Below are 17,360 nucleotides of genomic sequence, written 5' to 3' on the forward strand. Positions count from 1 at the left end.
AAAAAAAGAAGAAAAATATAGTTGTTTTTCCCGTTGTGATTTATAATGCAGGAGAAAAAAGATGTCCCATGGTGTACAAGGTAGCTATCTTCTCTATTCTACTGTATATCTCCTTCGACTCGAGACATTAATTATTCCACTACTGTTCTTCTTTATTCATTCATTCGATCCATACAGATGGATGTACATGTAATTGTAATGGATCTAAGCGTGAATCGTTGACAAGAAATCAATGGGTCTGATTTTGTTAGACTACAAAGCTCATCAAAATGTCAACAAGTGTTGCAACATCAACCTGCAAGTCGATCTTGTTGGGGCGTTTTACGTGTACTTTCAATCAGCGTGCAGGGTACAGTGAGTGTAATGATGGTGCAAGAGGCAAACCAGAATAAATTGGGGCAGAATGTGAAGGTAGCGTACACTTCTCATTCACCGTCGCTGAGAAGAAGCAGTCTACGGCTAGCTCGGAAGGTAAGCAATAAATACAATCAATTTACCCTTTTTGCCGTTTTTTTTTTTACCCTTTTTGGTCAGCACCACTCCACTATACTGTTCATTCTACACCGTGACGTTTCCGCCTCAAGACAGGCGAGCTCTCGTTCGGTTCCGAGGTCCCGAAAGGCCGGGAGCTTGGCCGACTGCCCGGCGCAGCATAGCGGCACAAGCTTGTTGGCTGGATATGAGTCGAGACTGTTTGGGCTAGGATTCTTTAACTAAACCAAATCCGAGTAAGATTTCTTTCTGCTTCCAAAGCTGTTCGTTTGTGTAGAAGCTTCCCGTTATGCTAAGGAATTGCAGTACAGCACAGACACAGGGAATTCACCGGGAATATCATACGGAATGTTTTCAAGGCGATGGGGAAGGGAATTAAGGGAGTGCGAGTAATTTCTGTCCAACCCTACCTCTCCTAATTCCCCCTTTTTTTAAAACATTTTTTCCACAAGAAGAAAAAGAAAAAGGTGTGTGTGTGTGGGGGGGGGGGGGGGGGGGATCTTTAGCCCCAGCAGCGAAGTTGTCACAGTAAAGCTATGGCTGTGACACTTCCAATGTACTGTGGCATATTACGATTTATGGAATAGTCGGTTTGTGTGTACGGTGTTTAGCATAATTGAGCAAAATGTGCATTCGAGTTTACCTGCAGTCGACCGAGTTGAACTCATTTAAGGGAAATATCCCATGAACATGTGAGCACTTGACCCAAACCAATCAATAGGGCCTACATGAGGTTTGCCATGTGTATAAAGTACCAGTTGTACCTTTGGAGTTTGTTGAGTGTATAAAAAAAGAATATATATATATATATATATATATATATATATATATATATATGTATATATGGGCCGTGACGCGAGAAAAGGGCCCTTAGGGCATTATATACCGAAAATGAGTTTTCACCTCCATATTGTAGAAGAAACTTTGACGTATTTGGATATGCAAACCTATGTCTGAAATTCCATTCCTAAATGCTCCAGTTACAACATTCAAAAAAGCATGTTTTGTCCAAATCCTGTCACTTTTTGATGCGTCTATGCATTTCCGCGTAGTTAGCTAGTTGATCTTTTTTGCGCATATTGCTTTGTTAAACTTCTGCGCCGTTTTCTGGCGTTTGCGCGCAGCGGCGCTAAGGGCCCTTTTCTCGCGTCACGGCCCATACATATATATATATATATATATATATATATAGAGAGAGAGAGAGAGAGAGAGAGAGATAGAGAGAGAGAGAGAGAGAGAGGGGAAGGAGGGAACTTCACATGAATAGGGACAAAAAGGGCCTGGGAAATATATTACAAAATCTCTCAAATCATTGAATCAAACTCCTAATGTTCACAAGATTTGTTTTTATTTATAAGTCAGTTCGGGGTTCCAGTTTGAGCATGAGCAGAAAAAGGTCATTTGTACCGAGTGGCAGGTTGGTTTTTAACCCGTTGAGGACGAGTCCCGAGTATACTCAGGCAAGCGTCTATGGTAAATGCGTGTTGCAGCAAAATCAAACCGTCCTCAACGGGTTAATTTCATTGATATAAACATCTGTAATGCTATGATTATTCATGGAGTCCTTATAAATGGTGCCTGCCAGTACATCCACCTGACAGCAAGCCTGGTAATTGGCAATGTTAACAGAAAAAAGTTTGTTAATGTATTCAAAACAGCACAATGAAATAAATGCTTCCCAAAGTGTTGGTTGACGAACCATTCTGGTCACGTCATCTACACAGGTTCATTCTTTGTTAGAATACGAGTTCCATACATTGCTATGTTGGGCAAGCTGCTGTATTATGTCGCTTTGAATTGAGTGAAGTGCCTAACCAACTAAGCAAAATGAAATGTCATTTGTACCCATGTGCACATGAGCTATCTGCGAACTGGCTTATTGACTTTTGTGTCCATGCTCCCCGCTTTTTTTTGCTATGGTGACTTTTGTTTGTAATTTTTTTGCACTTTATACTTGCAAGTGCATTTTGGCTAATGCTAGACCTGCCACAGTACAAAACTGCAAGCTATGTCAGCATCTTGAAAACTAAGGATTTTGCTAATAATTAAAGTAATATCAGGTTTCTCTGTGCCTCAATCATTTTTCTTCCACAGCTTTGACACTCGGGATCTGCAGCCATTCAGAACCTGAGCCAAAAGAAGGGTGAGAGTAAATCCAGAGCAGCTCCTCAAACCAAGTTATCCGATGAGATAACAGTGTAAAATCTCTTGAAGCAAGTGCAATTTTTACAAACAAACAATAACAACAATGCCAGGACGTGGGCGTGGACGTGGACGTGGTGGGAGGGGTCGAGGAAGGCGTGGCTATGGCCGTGGCAACAGCCGGCAGGCAGCTGCAGCAGTATCTGCTTCGGATGTTACTACTACTGCTACTCCAGAGGAAATGGTGAGTGTTAGGCCTCAGTGAAGCGTGGGATATAAGTGGTAATTCTAGTCTATTTGCAAATTGTTGTGAACCACAGTAGACACAGAGCATAATTTGGGTTGACCAGCAATGTTTTGCCAAATATACCCTTTTTGAATCACACAGGTATATGTATGCCCCCTCCTGTATGGCTTCCAAATTTTATCAAAAGATGGTCTTTGAAACAACAATAGCCTATTAAAAGCTCAAAACTATTTATACCTCTAGCATTCAGAAGTGACTGTAATCCTTGCATTTTCTTACATTGCCTTGAATGTTTTGTATGTATACGTAGTTCATTCTTAACAACAGCGCACGATTGTTTCTGAGAAAAATATATTTTGTAAAGAAAGGTTTCTAAAAAAATAGGAAAAAATTCTTGATACCAGGTATTAGAATTTCTGACATGATGTATCCCAGACTTTCATCACTTTAATGTTTGTTTTTTTTTACTTTCAAATTTCCAGTTGGAAGCATACAACCAACTCAATGAGCATTCACATCACATGAACGAATTTGGATTTTGAAGATGATGTGATTTAAAACAAAAATTTACCTACTTTCCTAATATGTGATATACTCCTTTTTTTTTTTATCGTGTAGGAGAGGTCTCCCCACCTCCTGTTCACCGTCAAGGATTCAACCTTTGACCAGCACCTGGCCACGCAGGAGACAAACAGGAATACCTACCTCGCCTCTCTGCAGGTTCTCTTAAAAAGTGGTGTGGACATCCCCCAAGGTGAGGCATCAGCTGATGGTCACAAAGGTCAAGTCCAAAGGTTGAAAGGGGAGGGGTGGGGAGGGATGGGGAGGGATGGGGGTGAAGAGGGGTTGGTAAGAGGGACCTGTGGTTTGTCCTGTACAGTGCTCCAGAACACTTTTAAGACATCAGTCCTAAATTTGAAAGCTTTGGGGTCATAATCTGATTTCAAATCAAAACACCTTTGCTAGAACAAGGAAAAAGAAAATCTATATATATTTGTATACTCAGTACCCCGGTAATAGAAAGCAATGAAAATCAGCTAGCTTGCTCATATGGTAATTCCATGTGAAAGTGGCTTGTATCAGCACAAGATGGCAGCAGATTTTTTTTCCTTTCTGAATAGAAAATAATTATTTTTACATTTAAACAAATATCACAGGTACAATGTATGGTCTTCTTAATGAGACCATAACAGTTTCTTTTTTTGTCGCCCTCTTGATGTCCGCTCTGCAGTAACTCCTTTGTGCTGGATGAGTAAATAAGCAATTTTTATTGATGTTTGAGATTAAAGATTAAATTACAGTGTTGGAAATACTTAAAATATCCTAAACTAAATGACAGCTGCCCCCATTTTTAGCTTCATCTAAATGCACAGACTTGGAATTGATAATTGCCAGCTTGTGAATCTGGCAGAAACCCCTCGATGAATGAAATGTCTCTGACAATTAAAAAGGCATTCAATTTGCTCACTTGTATGTAGTTTGAAAACTGCATACCGTCTTCTTGCTTTCTTGTGTTGGCATATACATGTAGACTGTTGAAATGTTAGTTTATTTTATAACTGTATTTTGTGTTTGGTTTCCTTTTCCGTGATGAAGGTTCTAAGGTGCGAGCCCTGGCGGCTGCGTGGGCCCGCAAGGACCACACCCTGGCCCAGTCTCTGCTGGCAGAGTCGGACCACTTCACCCTGGCAGAGGTGCTCAAGGCCCTCATGATGCTCGATGCCGGCCGTCAGGTCCGTGAGAAGGAGCGACGCCTGCGTCAGCTCCAGATCCTGATCCAGGACAAGGGGAAGGTCAAGCCCAAGAAGATGTCAAAGGTCAAGTCAGACATTGACAACCTCAACAAGACAAGGCCCAAGGTGAGATGACCTAGAAATTGTCTGCCATCAGCCAATGACTTTAGTTTGCTGAGAATTTTACTCTTTAGTATGCAAACTACAACTTTTGTTTTGTTTTTGTTGATTTTTTTCTCCATTGTCATGATGCTTTGTCATCTCCATGTCAGTTTACTAGAAGCAAGAAATGGAAGTCATATTAAAAAAAAAAAAGGAAGATTATACCAACCTAAGTTCTGAATTGTAGGGAATATTGTCTGTCCCGCTGTCTCACTGCATTGCTGCAGTTAATAGAGGTAACTTCTGGCCCACTTCTGGCTCTCTAAAATATAAAGTAAGAGAAAATATTGCATATCCAGTATCAGATGACATTTCAGGGGACATGAAGGAAGCATTCTATTTAATTTACCAATATAAGTACAGAAATAGAGGAAAATTTGAGTTTGGTGTGTAATACATCAATTTCAAGATTTGAGGTCATTCACCTATGGAGAGCTGTCATGGCCTGAGCCAAAACTGCTATGTGGAGTAGCATCAGTATTCTTGAGGTAATGATCCAGGAGAGATGATTTCATCCATACTATCACTTTCTGGCCAACAGGTGTAGATAACTCTTTGAAGACTAGTCCCCAGTATAGTTGGGCTGGTGTCTGTGGGAAATGCTTGTTATAGCAAACTCAGCTCGTCTTCAACAGGTTTGTTTGTTTTTTTCCCATATATAATGCAGCTTGGGTCTGTGAGTGGGGCTCTGAGCCGCCACATCCAGCGCTGGGTGCGCGGTCTCTCTGCCTCAGAGCTGGAGTTCTATGCTCTGCGTTTCCCCAAGGAGCCCTGGAAGAAGATTGCCGACATCTGTCATCTGAATCCAAAGAAGGTGAGTCGAGACTGAATACCCAAACAAATGTCTGTTTCCATTTCTCCTCTTATTAACTCAAACTGGTTGCATGTTGTTGTTATGTGGTTTGTTTGTTTGTTTGTTTGTTTGTTTGTTTGTTTTTTATATCATGTGGTCTGACATTATGTGTGTCACACTTTGCATGCAAATGTATGTGGGGAAAGAAAGAGAAAGTGTTTTAATGAAATTTATCTGTCACCATCTAATTTTGACATGTTATGCACATTGTAGCCCAGCACATTATGATTTTATGAGTAGAAATATCGATCTTAATCACAAATTCACATCTGGACAGTTTCCTAATTTATATGACATATTCGTGTAACACTTGTGCTCTTCATCCTGTATTCAATTACCAGTGTATCTTGATGCACAGATATATACTTTAAGACTGCATACATGTATTGTAAGTGTACAATAATATGAAGTTATATTAGCAAAGCTTTAAAGATAATGCACTAACTTACCTGTTTCTGTTACAAACAAACAAACAAACGTAAGCAAGTACTTGAGCCATCCTTAACTACCTTTTATATCCCCATAAAGAAGATTATACAAGTGTAATCATTGTGAAAGTACAACAATAATGTTATAATACATAATACTAATGACTGTCTCCTGTTAAGTCTGATCAGGTCAAACGTCAGTGGTTCTAGGACCCTAACGCCATAATACATATAATAAAGTACAAATGCAAGAGACAGAATGGACAAAGTAGGTACATCTCTCATTGGCCCGCATTCACGAAGGTGGTACAAATGAAACCATGGTTTAAAACATGGACAAAAACCATGGAGCGCCAAGTGTCGCATGGAAATGGAATATATTTAGTTACGAAATCAGTCATTTCATCGATGAAATTATTATTTTGTAACGAAATGACAACATTTTGTAACTAAATGAACATTTCGTCCATGAAGTGATAATTTCGTTAACGAAATGGTCATTTTGTCGACGAAATGACCAATTTTGTAACCAAATATTCCGTGCGACACTTGACGCTCCATGGTTTTTGTCCATGGTTTAAACCATGGTTTCATTTGCATCACCTTCGTGAATTTGGGCCATTGAGTAAGGACCTGGTTTATATGTCAGCATGTCCTTTGTTTTCACTTGTCAATAAGGCATGATTACAACAGCTGTCATTTACTTTCACTTGTCAATAAGGCATGATTACAACAGCTGTCATTTACTTTCACTTGTCAATAAGGCATGATTACAACAGCTGTCATTTACTTTCACTTGTCAATAAGGCATGATTACAACAGCTGTCATTTACAATGCCATCTACAGGATTTCCCAGGATGCCCCTGGTTTTTGCCACACTGCTTCGGCGAGCCGGCACCCCAGGATAGTCTGGTGGCCAGGTGCGCCAGCATGAGTGCCGCAAACATCAATGAGATAGTCCAGAACACTGATGTGCCGTACACCCACATCAAGCAGTTCGTAGCATCACTGACTCCTGAAAGCAAGGCTCGCATTGCAGAATACGAGAAGAAAGTGGATACTCTGCTGTGGTGAGCTTGCCTTTTTTTTTTAAATTGTATTTTAGTGAACATGGAAATTATGCAGTGTGAAAATTGGGTACATTTCTTAAAACATGAATCTAGTGTGAAAGCAAGAGCTTACTATATTTTTGCTTGTTAAATGTAATTCTATTTTGTGTTTTGATTTTGCAGAATTGAATACTTGCAAAATTCATCTTACCTGGCCAAGAGCAAAAAAAAAGAAGAAAAAAAAAAAGAAAAATTACTTGTGCAGAAATGCCCTCTTTTACAGTGACTGTATGTGATTTATGAGACTTCAATGTAATAACTTCATAAGTTAATTTGTCTCTGTGTTAGATTAGTTAGCTTTACCTCAGTTTATATTTGTAATTGATGTAGTTAAGTATGCTTTGAATTGAATTGTACCGAATTGAGTTTAATTTGAATGAACTGAATATAAAGAAACTTGAAAGAATGGAACGTATCTGAATTGACTTGGAGTGAATTTAATTTGACTGAATTGAATCATTATTGATGTTTGCAAGTGCACTTTGTTCCAGATGATAGGAGTATATCACTTCAAGTGGTATCATGTGACTATCATGTGACCATGTTATTAGCCAATCAGTGTCATGTTCTATTACTGAGACATGTGACACCACTCTCAAATGTTCATCCGCAGGTACTACGAGGAACTGCGCGGCGACGAGGTTGACCTCGCGATCTGCCGTCGCATCCTGCACGGGGAGAAGGTGACGCTGCCCACCGGGAAGCTCCTTGAGCGGATGCTGCTCCTGAAGATGACCAATGCCTCCAGCCCCGTCCTGGAGGCCCTCATCCCAGAGGCTGAGAAGAGGCTGAAGAATATGAAGTGAGTGGAGAAAAAAATCATCTCTTACTTCATGTGGACTCGCTAGATTTTTTTCAAAGCAGAAAAACAAAGTTGTGCTAGGTGTGTCAAGGAATTCAGTGTTTTTAAACAGATCTTGATAAATGTGTACAAACTAACAAACAACCAAACCCTTCCTGTTTTGTTTTTTTATGTGTGTTTTTTTTGTGTTTGTTTTTTGAAAAGATTGAAGAACATTAAATGAAATGAGAAAGCTGGCCTCTTGCTCAGTATGAGCCTCCTGGATTTTATTTTTACTCTTAAGGTTGTGCAAAGTGTGTCAGGGTATCTTCAATTCCTACATCCTATCCTGACGATAGCAAGGGGAGTAAAAAGCCATATCTGAGAGTTCTAATACCAAATAGATTTTCTCTTACTATCTTGCCACTTACAAGAGAGAAATGTTGACACACTGCTCACATTCTTTATGTTTTAGTGATTCAGTGTATTGTAGCATAAATTCAGAGCTAAACGAGCATATTGTCCATGGTGATGTAAAGAGCAGCGGATGCTACCATGTAGCTTGCATTCTATCATTGCTGTAAATCAGTAAGTTTGGCAATGTAAGATTTAATTTCGTAAGATTAAAGCGACAGCAATACCCAACACACGTGCATACACTTGATCTTCTTTTTTTGATATGGAGATCCAGTTATGTTTTACAGTCTTGGCTGATGTTCTGTATGTTTGTTTGTTTGTTTGTCTGTCTGTCTGGGCAGATTGTCTCTGGAGGCACCAGTGGCCATTCTCGGTGACCGCTCTCCATCCATGGACGTCGCCATCAGGACCAGCACCATCATTGCGGGCATCATGACGGCCATCACAGATGCCAAGCTCTCTTTCTTCAGCAACAAGGACTACGTGCCGGAAAGTCTTCCTAAGACTATCTCTGAGGTACGATGGTGTGTGGTGCTGCATGCTGATTTTTATTCTACTGTAAAAGTGGTTTCTTTCGCGTACAGATACTTTCGTGGTTTCCATCGGTGCCGAGTGCCGACTTTTTCGCGTGTGTTTAAATTTGCGGTCGGCAAAATCTGTGAATTCACAGTTGGCAAAAACTGTTTTATTTTGCACATGAAAACCCAAACTATAATCCAATTATTCTTTTATTTATTAAATAGAAATTAGAATTAAATGCAGGCTTACCTGAAATCCCGTCTCTCGAGTACTTTATAACATGCTTGTACCTACATTGCGCGGTATCGTTGTGTGTGTATTGACTATCAATATACTCAATGTGCGGAATCTTCGTGTGTGCATGTGCGCAATAGCGTTGTAACAAGCGGCAGGTTCGAAACATTTTCGCGTGATGTTAAATTCGTGGTTCAACCTCAAAGCGCGAAAATAAAACCACTACGAAAGAAACCACTTTTACAGTATATGTGTGTGTGTCTGCTTTTGTTAGTTTGTGTGCGTGGGTGGGGTTTTTACCTCCGCCAAGGAAGGAGGTTATGTTTTCATTACCATTTGTTTATTTGTCCGTGCGCAAAATAACTCAGAAAGTTGTAAACGGATTGGAATGAAACTTGCAGGAAAGGTTGAAAATGACACAAGGAACAGATGATTAAATTTTGGTAGTGATCCAATGATATTTTAATGGATTTTATGAAGGATTTTTGATATTTTGGATGGTAGGGTCAATGAACTTGGGAGTTCAAGCTACTTATTTTTGAGGTTTTCATAACTATATACGTGCACTAAAGTGCATGCTCTAGTTTCTGCTAGAGTGAGGCACGCCGTGCAGCTGAGGGTTTATGATGTGAAAAAGGTTTCTATATTGGGAAATCGGGCGAATTTCAGCATGCTTGCATATGGGTGGAAATCACTGATCTCTGGAAGAACAAGATCATTGGTGGAAAGTAGCTGCTTGGCGAGGGCTGCGCTCTCAGAGTGCTCTCTAGTTTTTGCTTGTAACTATCATGAGTAATATCGAGGATATTTGAAGAGAAACTAGACTCCCTATTTCAAGATTGTTGTAATGAAATGAGGAGAAGAATCAAACAGATGGAATTGTGCAAAGTTTCAATAAAATCAGACAAAAGACAAGAAAGTTATGACAATCTGTATGCTGTCTGACTCAGCCTTAGTCATATATCGCCACTGGGGTGACAAAACCTTGTATCTCAAATTTTGGTGAAAGTGACTTTTTAAGATTAATGGTCAGATGATCAGTTAAGTGATGTCCTGTCCAAATCCTAACTGACTTACCCTCAAAATGAAGCCATCATGGCATGTCAAAGGAAAGGTGATCCCTTTTGATGTAGAGCTTTAGCTGCCATGGTTTTTTTTTTTTTTGCTCTCCTGATCATTTGACATTTTGTCGATACAAGGTCTTGTCGCCCCAGCGACAATATGCTAGTTAGATGATGATTAGATTACCTCATGATTCTCCACTTGGCTAGCACACAATCCATCACCGTATTTTCCTCTTTTCGTTTGAAGTTTTGCAGAAGAAATCATGTCCTTAGCATCATATTATCTCAGAGGTCCAGTTCGTAAAGTTTAAAAATCATCCAATTCAATAGTGATTACTCTCAAAAGGGTGTTTTACGTCACTTGATGATTGTCCCAAACTTAGCTTTAGAGTGTGTTTACATTACAGATGAATGGGAGAGATGAGATGTAGTACTTAAAATCATTTTCTTCAAATTTAGCTGTAATAAACCTTTATTATGTGTACGTAGTTTTATTAGTGATAGTGTACATGTGTTTTCTTGGCACTCTCCAGGGTTGCCCTGTTGACTCAAAGTGCAAAACATGTCACATTCACTGTACTCAGCCAAGAGCTGAACAGCAGATTGGCCCTCCCCTCACCCCCCCCCCCCCCCCCAAAAAAAAAAGGAAGGGAAACCTCACATTTTAGGCACAAATCTCACAATCAATCTCTCAATGATTGCTCTCTCTCTCTTTCTTTGTGTAGGTCCTGGAGATGGCATCGAAGTTGAAGACCGACGGCAGCACAGCACCAGCGGCCAGCCTGTGGCCATACTACGAGCGCAAGGAGATCATCAAGACATTCGTGATGGTGACAGACGAGGAGGAGAACTGTGAATGCAACTACTTTGAGAAGGACAACAGCATCAAGTTCAGGTGAGGACTTTGGTCAAGGGACCACTTACAATTTTGACCAAAACAAATCCCCCCAAATCTGCAAGTTTTCTATCTAAATAACTTTGCTGCAGATGGGCCCACTCCCCCCCCCCCCTCAATTAAAAAAAAATGGTGTGGAGATAAGCTGTGAACATACATCCCATCAAGACAAATGTTATGGTTATGAAGTCCTTAGAAGATATTTTTTCTATTTGTTTGTAAGTGGAGAAAAAAAGAAGAAATATCATTGCATAAAGACTGATAACAGATATGAAAATACATTAAGCTTTTGTTGTCTTGTCCATACATGGCTGGTACTGGGTTAGAAATGCTCACTGTCCTGGAATTCAGCCCCCTTTCTAATCGCAACCTGTGTACTTTCAAATCCTGAATGATATCTGAAATGTTAAAATTTTGTGATTTGTGGGACTTTTCGCATGGACACTGTCAGCAGCAACATGTTTCACAAGTTTTCTGTCTTACAGCTTTTGATCATTTCATCGTTTTGTTTGTTTGCTGGCTCTTTAAGAAGACCTTCTGTCATTATGAAATAATTTCACTCATTCTGACCTGTATTTCCGTGTGTTTGGAATGTTTTCTTCCCAGGTTCCTCCCTCTCTTCAAGAAGTACCGTGATGAGGTGTACGCCGATGTGAAGCTGGTATTCATCTCCTTCCTCCACAGCCAGCACGCCGAGGGTCAGATGGTCAGGGCGCTCCGCAGGGAAGGCATCCACCCGATGCAGTTCACCTTTGACGGTCACCGGCCGGACCTGACCAAGCTGGACACCGTCCTCGGCCTGCTCTACACGGCCACCGACGAGTTCCGCGCCGAGGTGGAATGCGCGGCCGGCAAGATGGCACCGTTCGTCGCCCCCAAGACAGCTGGAGCCCCGACAATGGCATCTGCCCCGCCAAAGTTGCCAGATGCACCAGAGGCGACTGATGGATCAAAAACACAAGCTGTGACTGAGCAGTAAGATGTGTACCAGTACCTGTACCTTGGAATGTGAGCTGTGATGAGACCAAATAAGAGACAAAATTGACCACCCAAATTTTTTCTCTTGACTTCGAACTTCCAGGAATTTTCCCCGGTTGGTGTAAGAGCCAATGGACATTGACATTCAAGTGTCTTTAATGTATTGCCTTTGACAAGGATGAAAGACTTGTGACATTACAAACCACAGTCAGTCCAGTGTTTGATGACACAGCTTGGATGTAATGAAAGAAATATAGCATCAACAAAAATGAAGTACCCACATCATTTCACACTAGAATCAATTCATTTTTATCGGCACAACTGAGATGGTGCTAGAAGAATATGGAGTCGACAGTGCAACTCAACTTGAATACCTAAGGTGTGAATTTGCAACACCAATACACAAAATATCAAAGAGCTGATTTTGCGTAGCATAAAAAACAGAAATTAACAAAAATTGCAAACAATGTAAGAGTCTGTCTCTTGTTAGATATGCCTTGATTCCCAAAATTGATTTCACACAAGCCAAAACTGTTGAACTCATCAAAAAATCACTGGGTTGATCTTTGCAAACACTCTTGTGTGTGTGTGTGTGTGTGTGTGTGTGTGTGTGTGTGTGTGTGTGTGTGTGTGTGTGTGTGTGTGTGTGTGTGTGTGTGTGTGTGTGTGTGTGTGTGAGCTCTAATACTGTCTTTCAGATATTTGCATGCAATACCTTCATTGCAACACAAAGATTGACAACCAAATTTTCTGCTTGCGTGCAATGTAAGAAAGAAAAGGAATTCCCATTGTCAGAAGAGGAACAAAAGCCTACTCCAAGAAAATTTGAACAATTAGAGCATTATTTTGTTTTCTTTTTTATTAAGGAGAGTGTTACAGAAAGTATGTAAGTGATTTGAAAGCTTACTTTACATTTTTTTTTCTTTTTAACATGTTTATGAGTTTTGTTTCTTACAAATGTGCAATAAATTCAAGGCATGGCAATATTACTGTCAGTCTGACTTCTGTATATGCCATAAGATTTGCATAGATTTACATAGATTTGCATAGATTGCATAATTTTGCATGATTCGTGTATTATAGCATTTTGTGAGTAGTTGCATATGTGATTGAGAGCCACAATGACAGTTTGAGAAAAAAGAGAATATTATCCTTTTTCATAAGAAAGTTTTGTGATTTCCCACATTGGATATGATATGAAGGCATATACATGTATGTCATGAAGGCAGTATTTTGTAGTAATTTTTGAGTTAATTTTGCAAAACCAGTGGAATCACAAAAATATATGAACATTGTTGAAAATTGCAAAATATATGGAATGTATAGTATTTCTTCCAAATGTTTTATCCAAATTGAGCTCTGGCTCGTAAATGATAGGAGAAAGACATTATGAAGGCCTGAAATGTGGTGTTGCTATGTATGTATACAAATCCATTTCTTGGATGAACTGAACCATGTTTATGAACCATGTTCATGAAAAATAAATGTATATGCAGTTATTACATCATTAAAAGAATGTACAAGACATTTGAATATTTTCTTTTTTTATCTCTCTTTACAAACTGTTATGTTTGTATATTTTTGTGGGGTACCTTTCACCGTTAACCCTGATTGTTAAATTTCGCTCTGTTTTGTTTCGTTTTCTGATCTGTAATGCTGGGAGGAGCTTTTAGTAGAGTCTGTAAAGCTTGTATCATTGAATTTCGTATTACTTTCTTTGACTTGCCGAACATGGCCATAGGAGTGACTCAAGTAAGTGATTTAGATATGTAACTAGCTTATGCAGTCCATTTTTGGAATTACAATAATGACAGATTCAAAAGCAACAATTAAAAATGTCAAGCCCCAACAGCATCAGTCACGAGACAACTGATTATTAAACAACTGCTGCTGTGAAAATTGCAATGATTCCTAGGTGTTTAAATGAAATAAGGTCCGATGAGTTTGTATCAACAAAGTTGAGTACTTGTGCTTTGCTGCAGTTTACCCATGAAAAGTGTTTCCCATTTTGCCATTGCATCATTGGTTTCTTTTGTTGTGTGTGTGTGTATTTGTTGTTGCTTTTTTTTTTTGTCAGGGCACAGATTAGGTGTGAGGTTGGTTCACATGAGATAAAGAACCAGAAGGCTTGGGATTTGTTGAAAAAATTACAGGGGGAGTAAATTAGTGCAGAATACAGTTGTATGATTAAAAATACATTGTACTATTGTCAAGTTCCTATTTGGACTAACATATTAGAGGCTTATTTACATTTTCAAATGATTAAAAAGTTTGCCTGTGTTTCTAATAATTTGATGGTAAGACAATTGCTACAATCATTGATATACTTCATTCTAAATATCTCTACACTCTACTTTGATGCTCCTGCAAATAGAATGACATGACTTTGTTTGATATGTAATGCTGGTGTATGAAAATTGTACTTACATGTTAATGGAAACTTGATATTTGCAAAATGAATTTCATATAATCCCTGTTGTATTTTTATATCATTTCAACAGATGTGAGTTCTTCAATAGTATAGACTGTCAATTTTAACTTTTTTTTTTCATAGAATATATTTGTATTAAGACAAAAACATGTATTATTCTTTTGTACTCTGAAATACGGTATACCTGTAATTAATACAACACTTGATGCATTTTATCTTCTGCTTGTTTGACTTCCATCATATTGTGTGAGGACACTTTGGGTTATGCCATTATGCGTAAGTGTTTTGTAATTTGGTGAGCAGATATGTGTGTGTGTGTGTGTGTGTGTGTGTGTGTGTGTGTGTGCGCGCGCGTGCATGTGTGCGTGGGTGCGTGTGCGTGCGTGCGTGTGCGTGCGTGCATGTGCGTGCGTGCGTGTGCGTGCGTGTGTGCTTCCATTCTCTGAGAATCTTGTCTGTTTCTCTGCTTGTTTTGAATCAACTCATCAAGTCCTGCTGAATTTTGCAATGACTGATTTATACACTTATGGTAATCTTGGTGTTGAATTGGCATTTCTAAATTTCAAAATTCAGTTTGCACAAGTCAGATTAAAGTGACTTACAAAAGTTTGCTAATTTGATAGAGACACAGAAACTATTGTCTTGTAATATAAGATGTTTCCAATATGAGAATCCATGGCAATTAAAAGCCTTCTGAAAATTATGCAACCAAAAACAATTATATATATATATATATATATATATATATATATATATATATATATATATAATATATATATATGTATATATATACATATATATATTGATAATAATAATACTAATGACAATGATAATTATAATTCAATAATGATATAATGATAATGATAATAATAATAATAATGTTAATAATAATAATAATAAAAATAATTGCATTTATACGGGTGTTTCTAAGCGCACTGGTGCTATTCATTCAAGAAAACTAGAAAACACTATAACATGAGGACAATGCAAGACCAAAATAACAGTAATGAAAAGAAGAAGAAAAACACAAAATGAATGTGATACAGAGATACAATAATTAATAACTGACTGTGTGAGCCTCCAGAAAAAAGAAATGAAACAAAAAGGGCTCAATATGAGAGAGAAATTTCTACTCTGCGTTTTGAAATAGTAACAATAAGTGCATGAGAGCTTGATTGCAAAATACAAGTCAAGTCCATTCTTGTCAGTTTGAGATACTTGTGATTTAAAGGAAAATAGTAAGAAAATATGGGATTTTTTATTGTTACTTCAAGAAAATATTTTTCGTTACGCAACAAATGCAACATTTTGAATGAGAAATTTCTTCTCTAGTATGGTCACTATAATCATGCTAAAGATACAGGCAAATAGCAGCTGTATCAGACTAGATTTTATTTATGTTTGAGCTGGGATAGTTGAGTAGGCCTACATGATTGTGTTAGTGAGTGTATATTGTACATGAGTGTGTTGCCAAACACCCTTTTTTCCCCAAATTAGCACACAAAAATAGTTACCAAACTCAGAAAATGCACATAAAGTACTGAAACCTATTAAAGTCTGCATGTAATTGTGTATAATAATAAGCACTAGTATTAAGTTCACACTTACAAGACATGATATGCTTGTACAGGTGGACGGGGGGGGGGGGGGGGGGGAGATAGGGTGTTTGGCACACACTCATTCGCGTCTTTACGGAGACGCCCGGGTGGAGACGGCAAACATTTTAGGGGCAAAGCGACGTGGGTACAAACCGTCGCGTCGGTACGAGAGACGCCCATTCGTTGAATCGGTATGCTGCCATCTACTGTCGATTCATTGACATGGGGGAGGGGGGATTTCGAAAAACTTGTTACTCGTGAAGTGAGCATTATACGATGAAGATTTGAACCACAGTTATAGTCGTCCAGTTTCCAAAATGTGGGAAGATGTTAAGTACAATTTACTTTTCAGATGTACTGCCATTGTGTGTTGCCGAGGCTCACTGGAAAAAGAAAGGAAGAAAGATATAACGACTATACCGTCTGTTTAGAAACCTATTTATCTATCAATTATTTTGTGTATGTATCAATCTATTCACTTATTTAGCGAGTAACTTAGTTGATAAGTTAATTAGCCAGTGAGTTAGTTATAAGCAGTTAGTTAATAAGTTAGAAGGTTTGTTAGTTAGGTTAAGTAATTATTTATATTCATTTGATAATTTATCTTTCTACACATTTTTATTTGATATTATGTTCATTTTTGTTATTTTTGAGGCCTAGACATCATTCAGGACAGGTTAATATATCACTTTATCTTACCTTATGTTTTCTTCAAGTAAAGTATATCATACAATCTTACGTACACGCAATTGCAAATGAACAGCTGCATTGGTGAGCGTCAAGTCGATGCCAGCTACTGCTGCTGCAGAAAAATAAACATGAAGATACTGGTATGTATTAATCTCAAAGCAATAATCTCATAGTCAAAAGCTCTTTGTGTCTGGGGATATTCTTTATTCAGAAGGTTCATTAATCCAAACATGAAAGAAAGTGCGTTATTCCGAAGGTTCGTTGTTCCGAAAAACAAGAATTCCCAGCTAAGTTGCACCTGTATGCTCATTAATCCGAAAATGAAAATGGGTTGGTCGTATTTGTGGCGTTATTCCGATGGTTCGTTAATCCGAAAAAGAAATATGGTTCCTTAATCCGAGCACGGAAAATGAGAAGAAGGTGTGTATACTAACGAAGCCTTGGAATTACGAACTTTATTTCGCTTTTGGATTAATAAAACTTCGGGAATAACGAATCTGTAGCCGTTTGTATCAATGTAGATATTACATGTCTTGTGTCGGCTGCTTTAGAAACGACATCGCATACATTTGATATCAATGCCAAA

At 38.7% G+C, this 17,360-nt stretch overlaps 1 protein-coding gene across 1 annotated transcript; it reads left to right on the top strand.

The window, feature by feature from the left end:
• Nucleotides 1-306: 306 nt before the first annotated feature.
• Nucleotides 307-12,574, top strand: LOC139724303 (uncharacterized). The gene is made up of 10 exons (XM_071635446.1): nucleotides 307-471; nucleotides 2,587-2,878; nucleotides 3,500-3,635; nucleotides 4,478-4,740; nucleotides 5,444-5,590; nucleotides 6,905-7,128; nucleotides 7,781-7,969; nucleotides 8,707-8,881; nucleotides 10,908-11,077; nucleotides 11,684-12,574. The coding sequence occupies exons 2-10, from the start codon at nucleotides 2,741-2,743 to the stop codon at nucleotides 12,054-12,056; spliced, it is 1,815 nt and encodes a 604-aa protein (XP_071491547.1). The 5' UTR covers nucleotides 307-471; nucleotides 2,587-2,740; the 3' UTR covers nucleotides 12,057-12,574.
• Nucleotides 12,575-17,360: the final 4,786 nt, after the last annotated feature.

Source organism: Diadema antillarum, unplaced genomic scaffold (genome assembly GCF_040938485.1).
Source record: "Diadema antillarum isolate AM-2024a unplaced genomic scaffold, OU_Dant_1.0 scf00000211, whole genome shotgun sequence".
NCBI lineage: Eukaryota > Metazoa > Echinodermata > Echinoidea > Diadematoida > Diadematidae > Diadema > Diadema antillarum.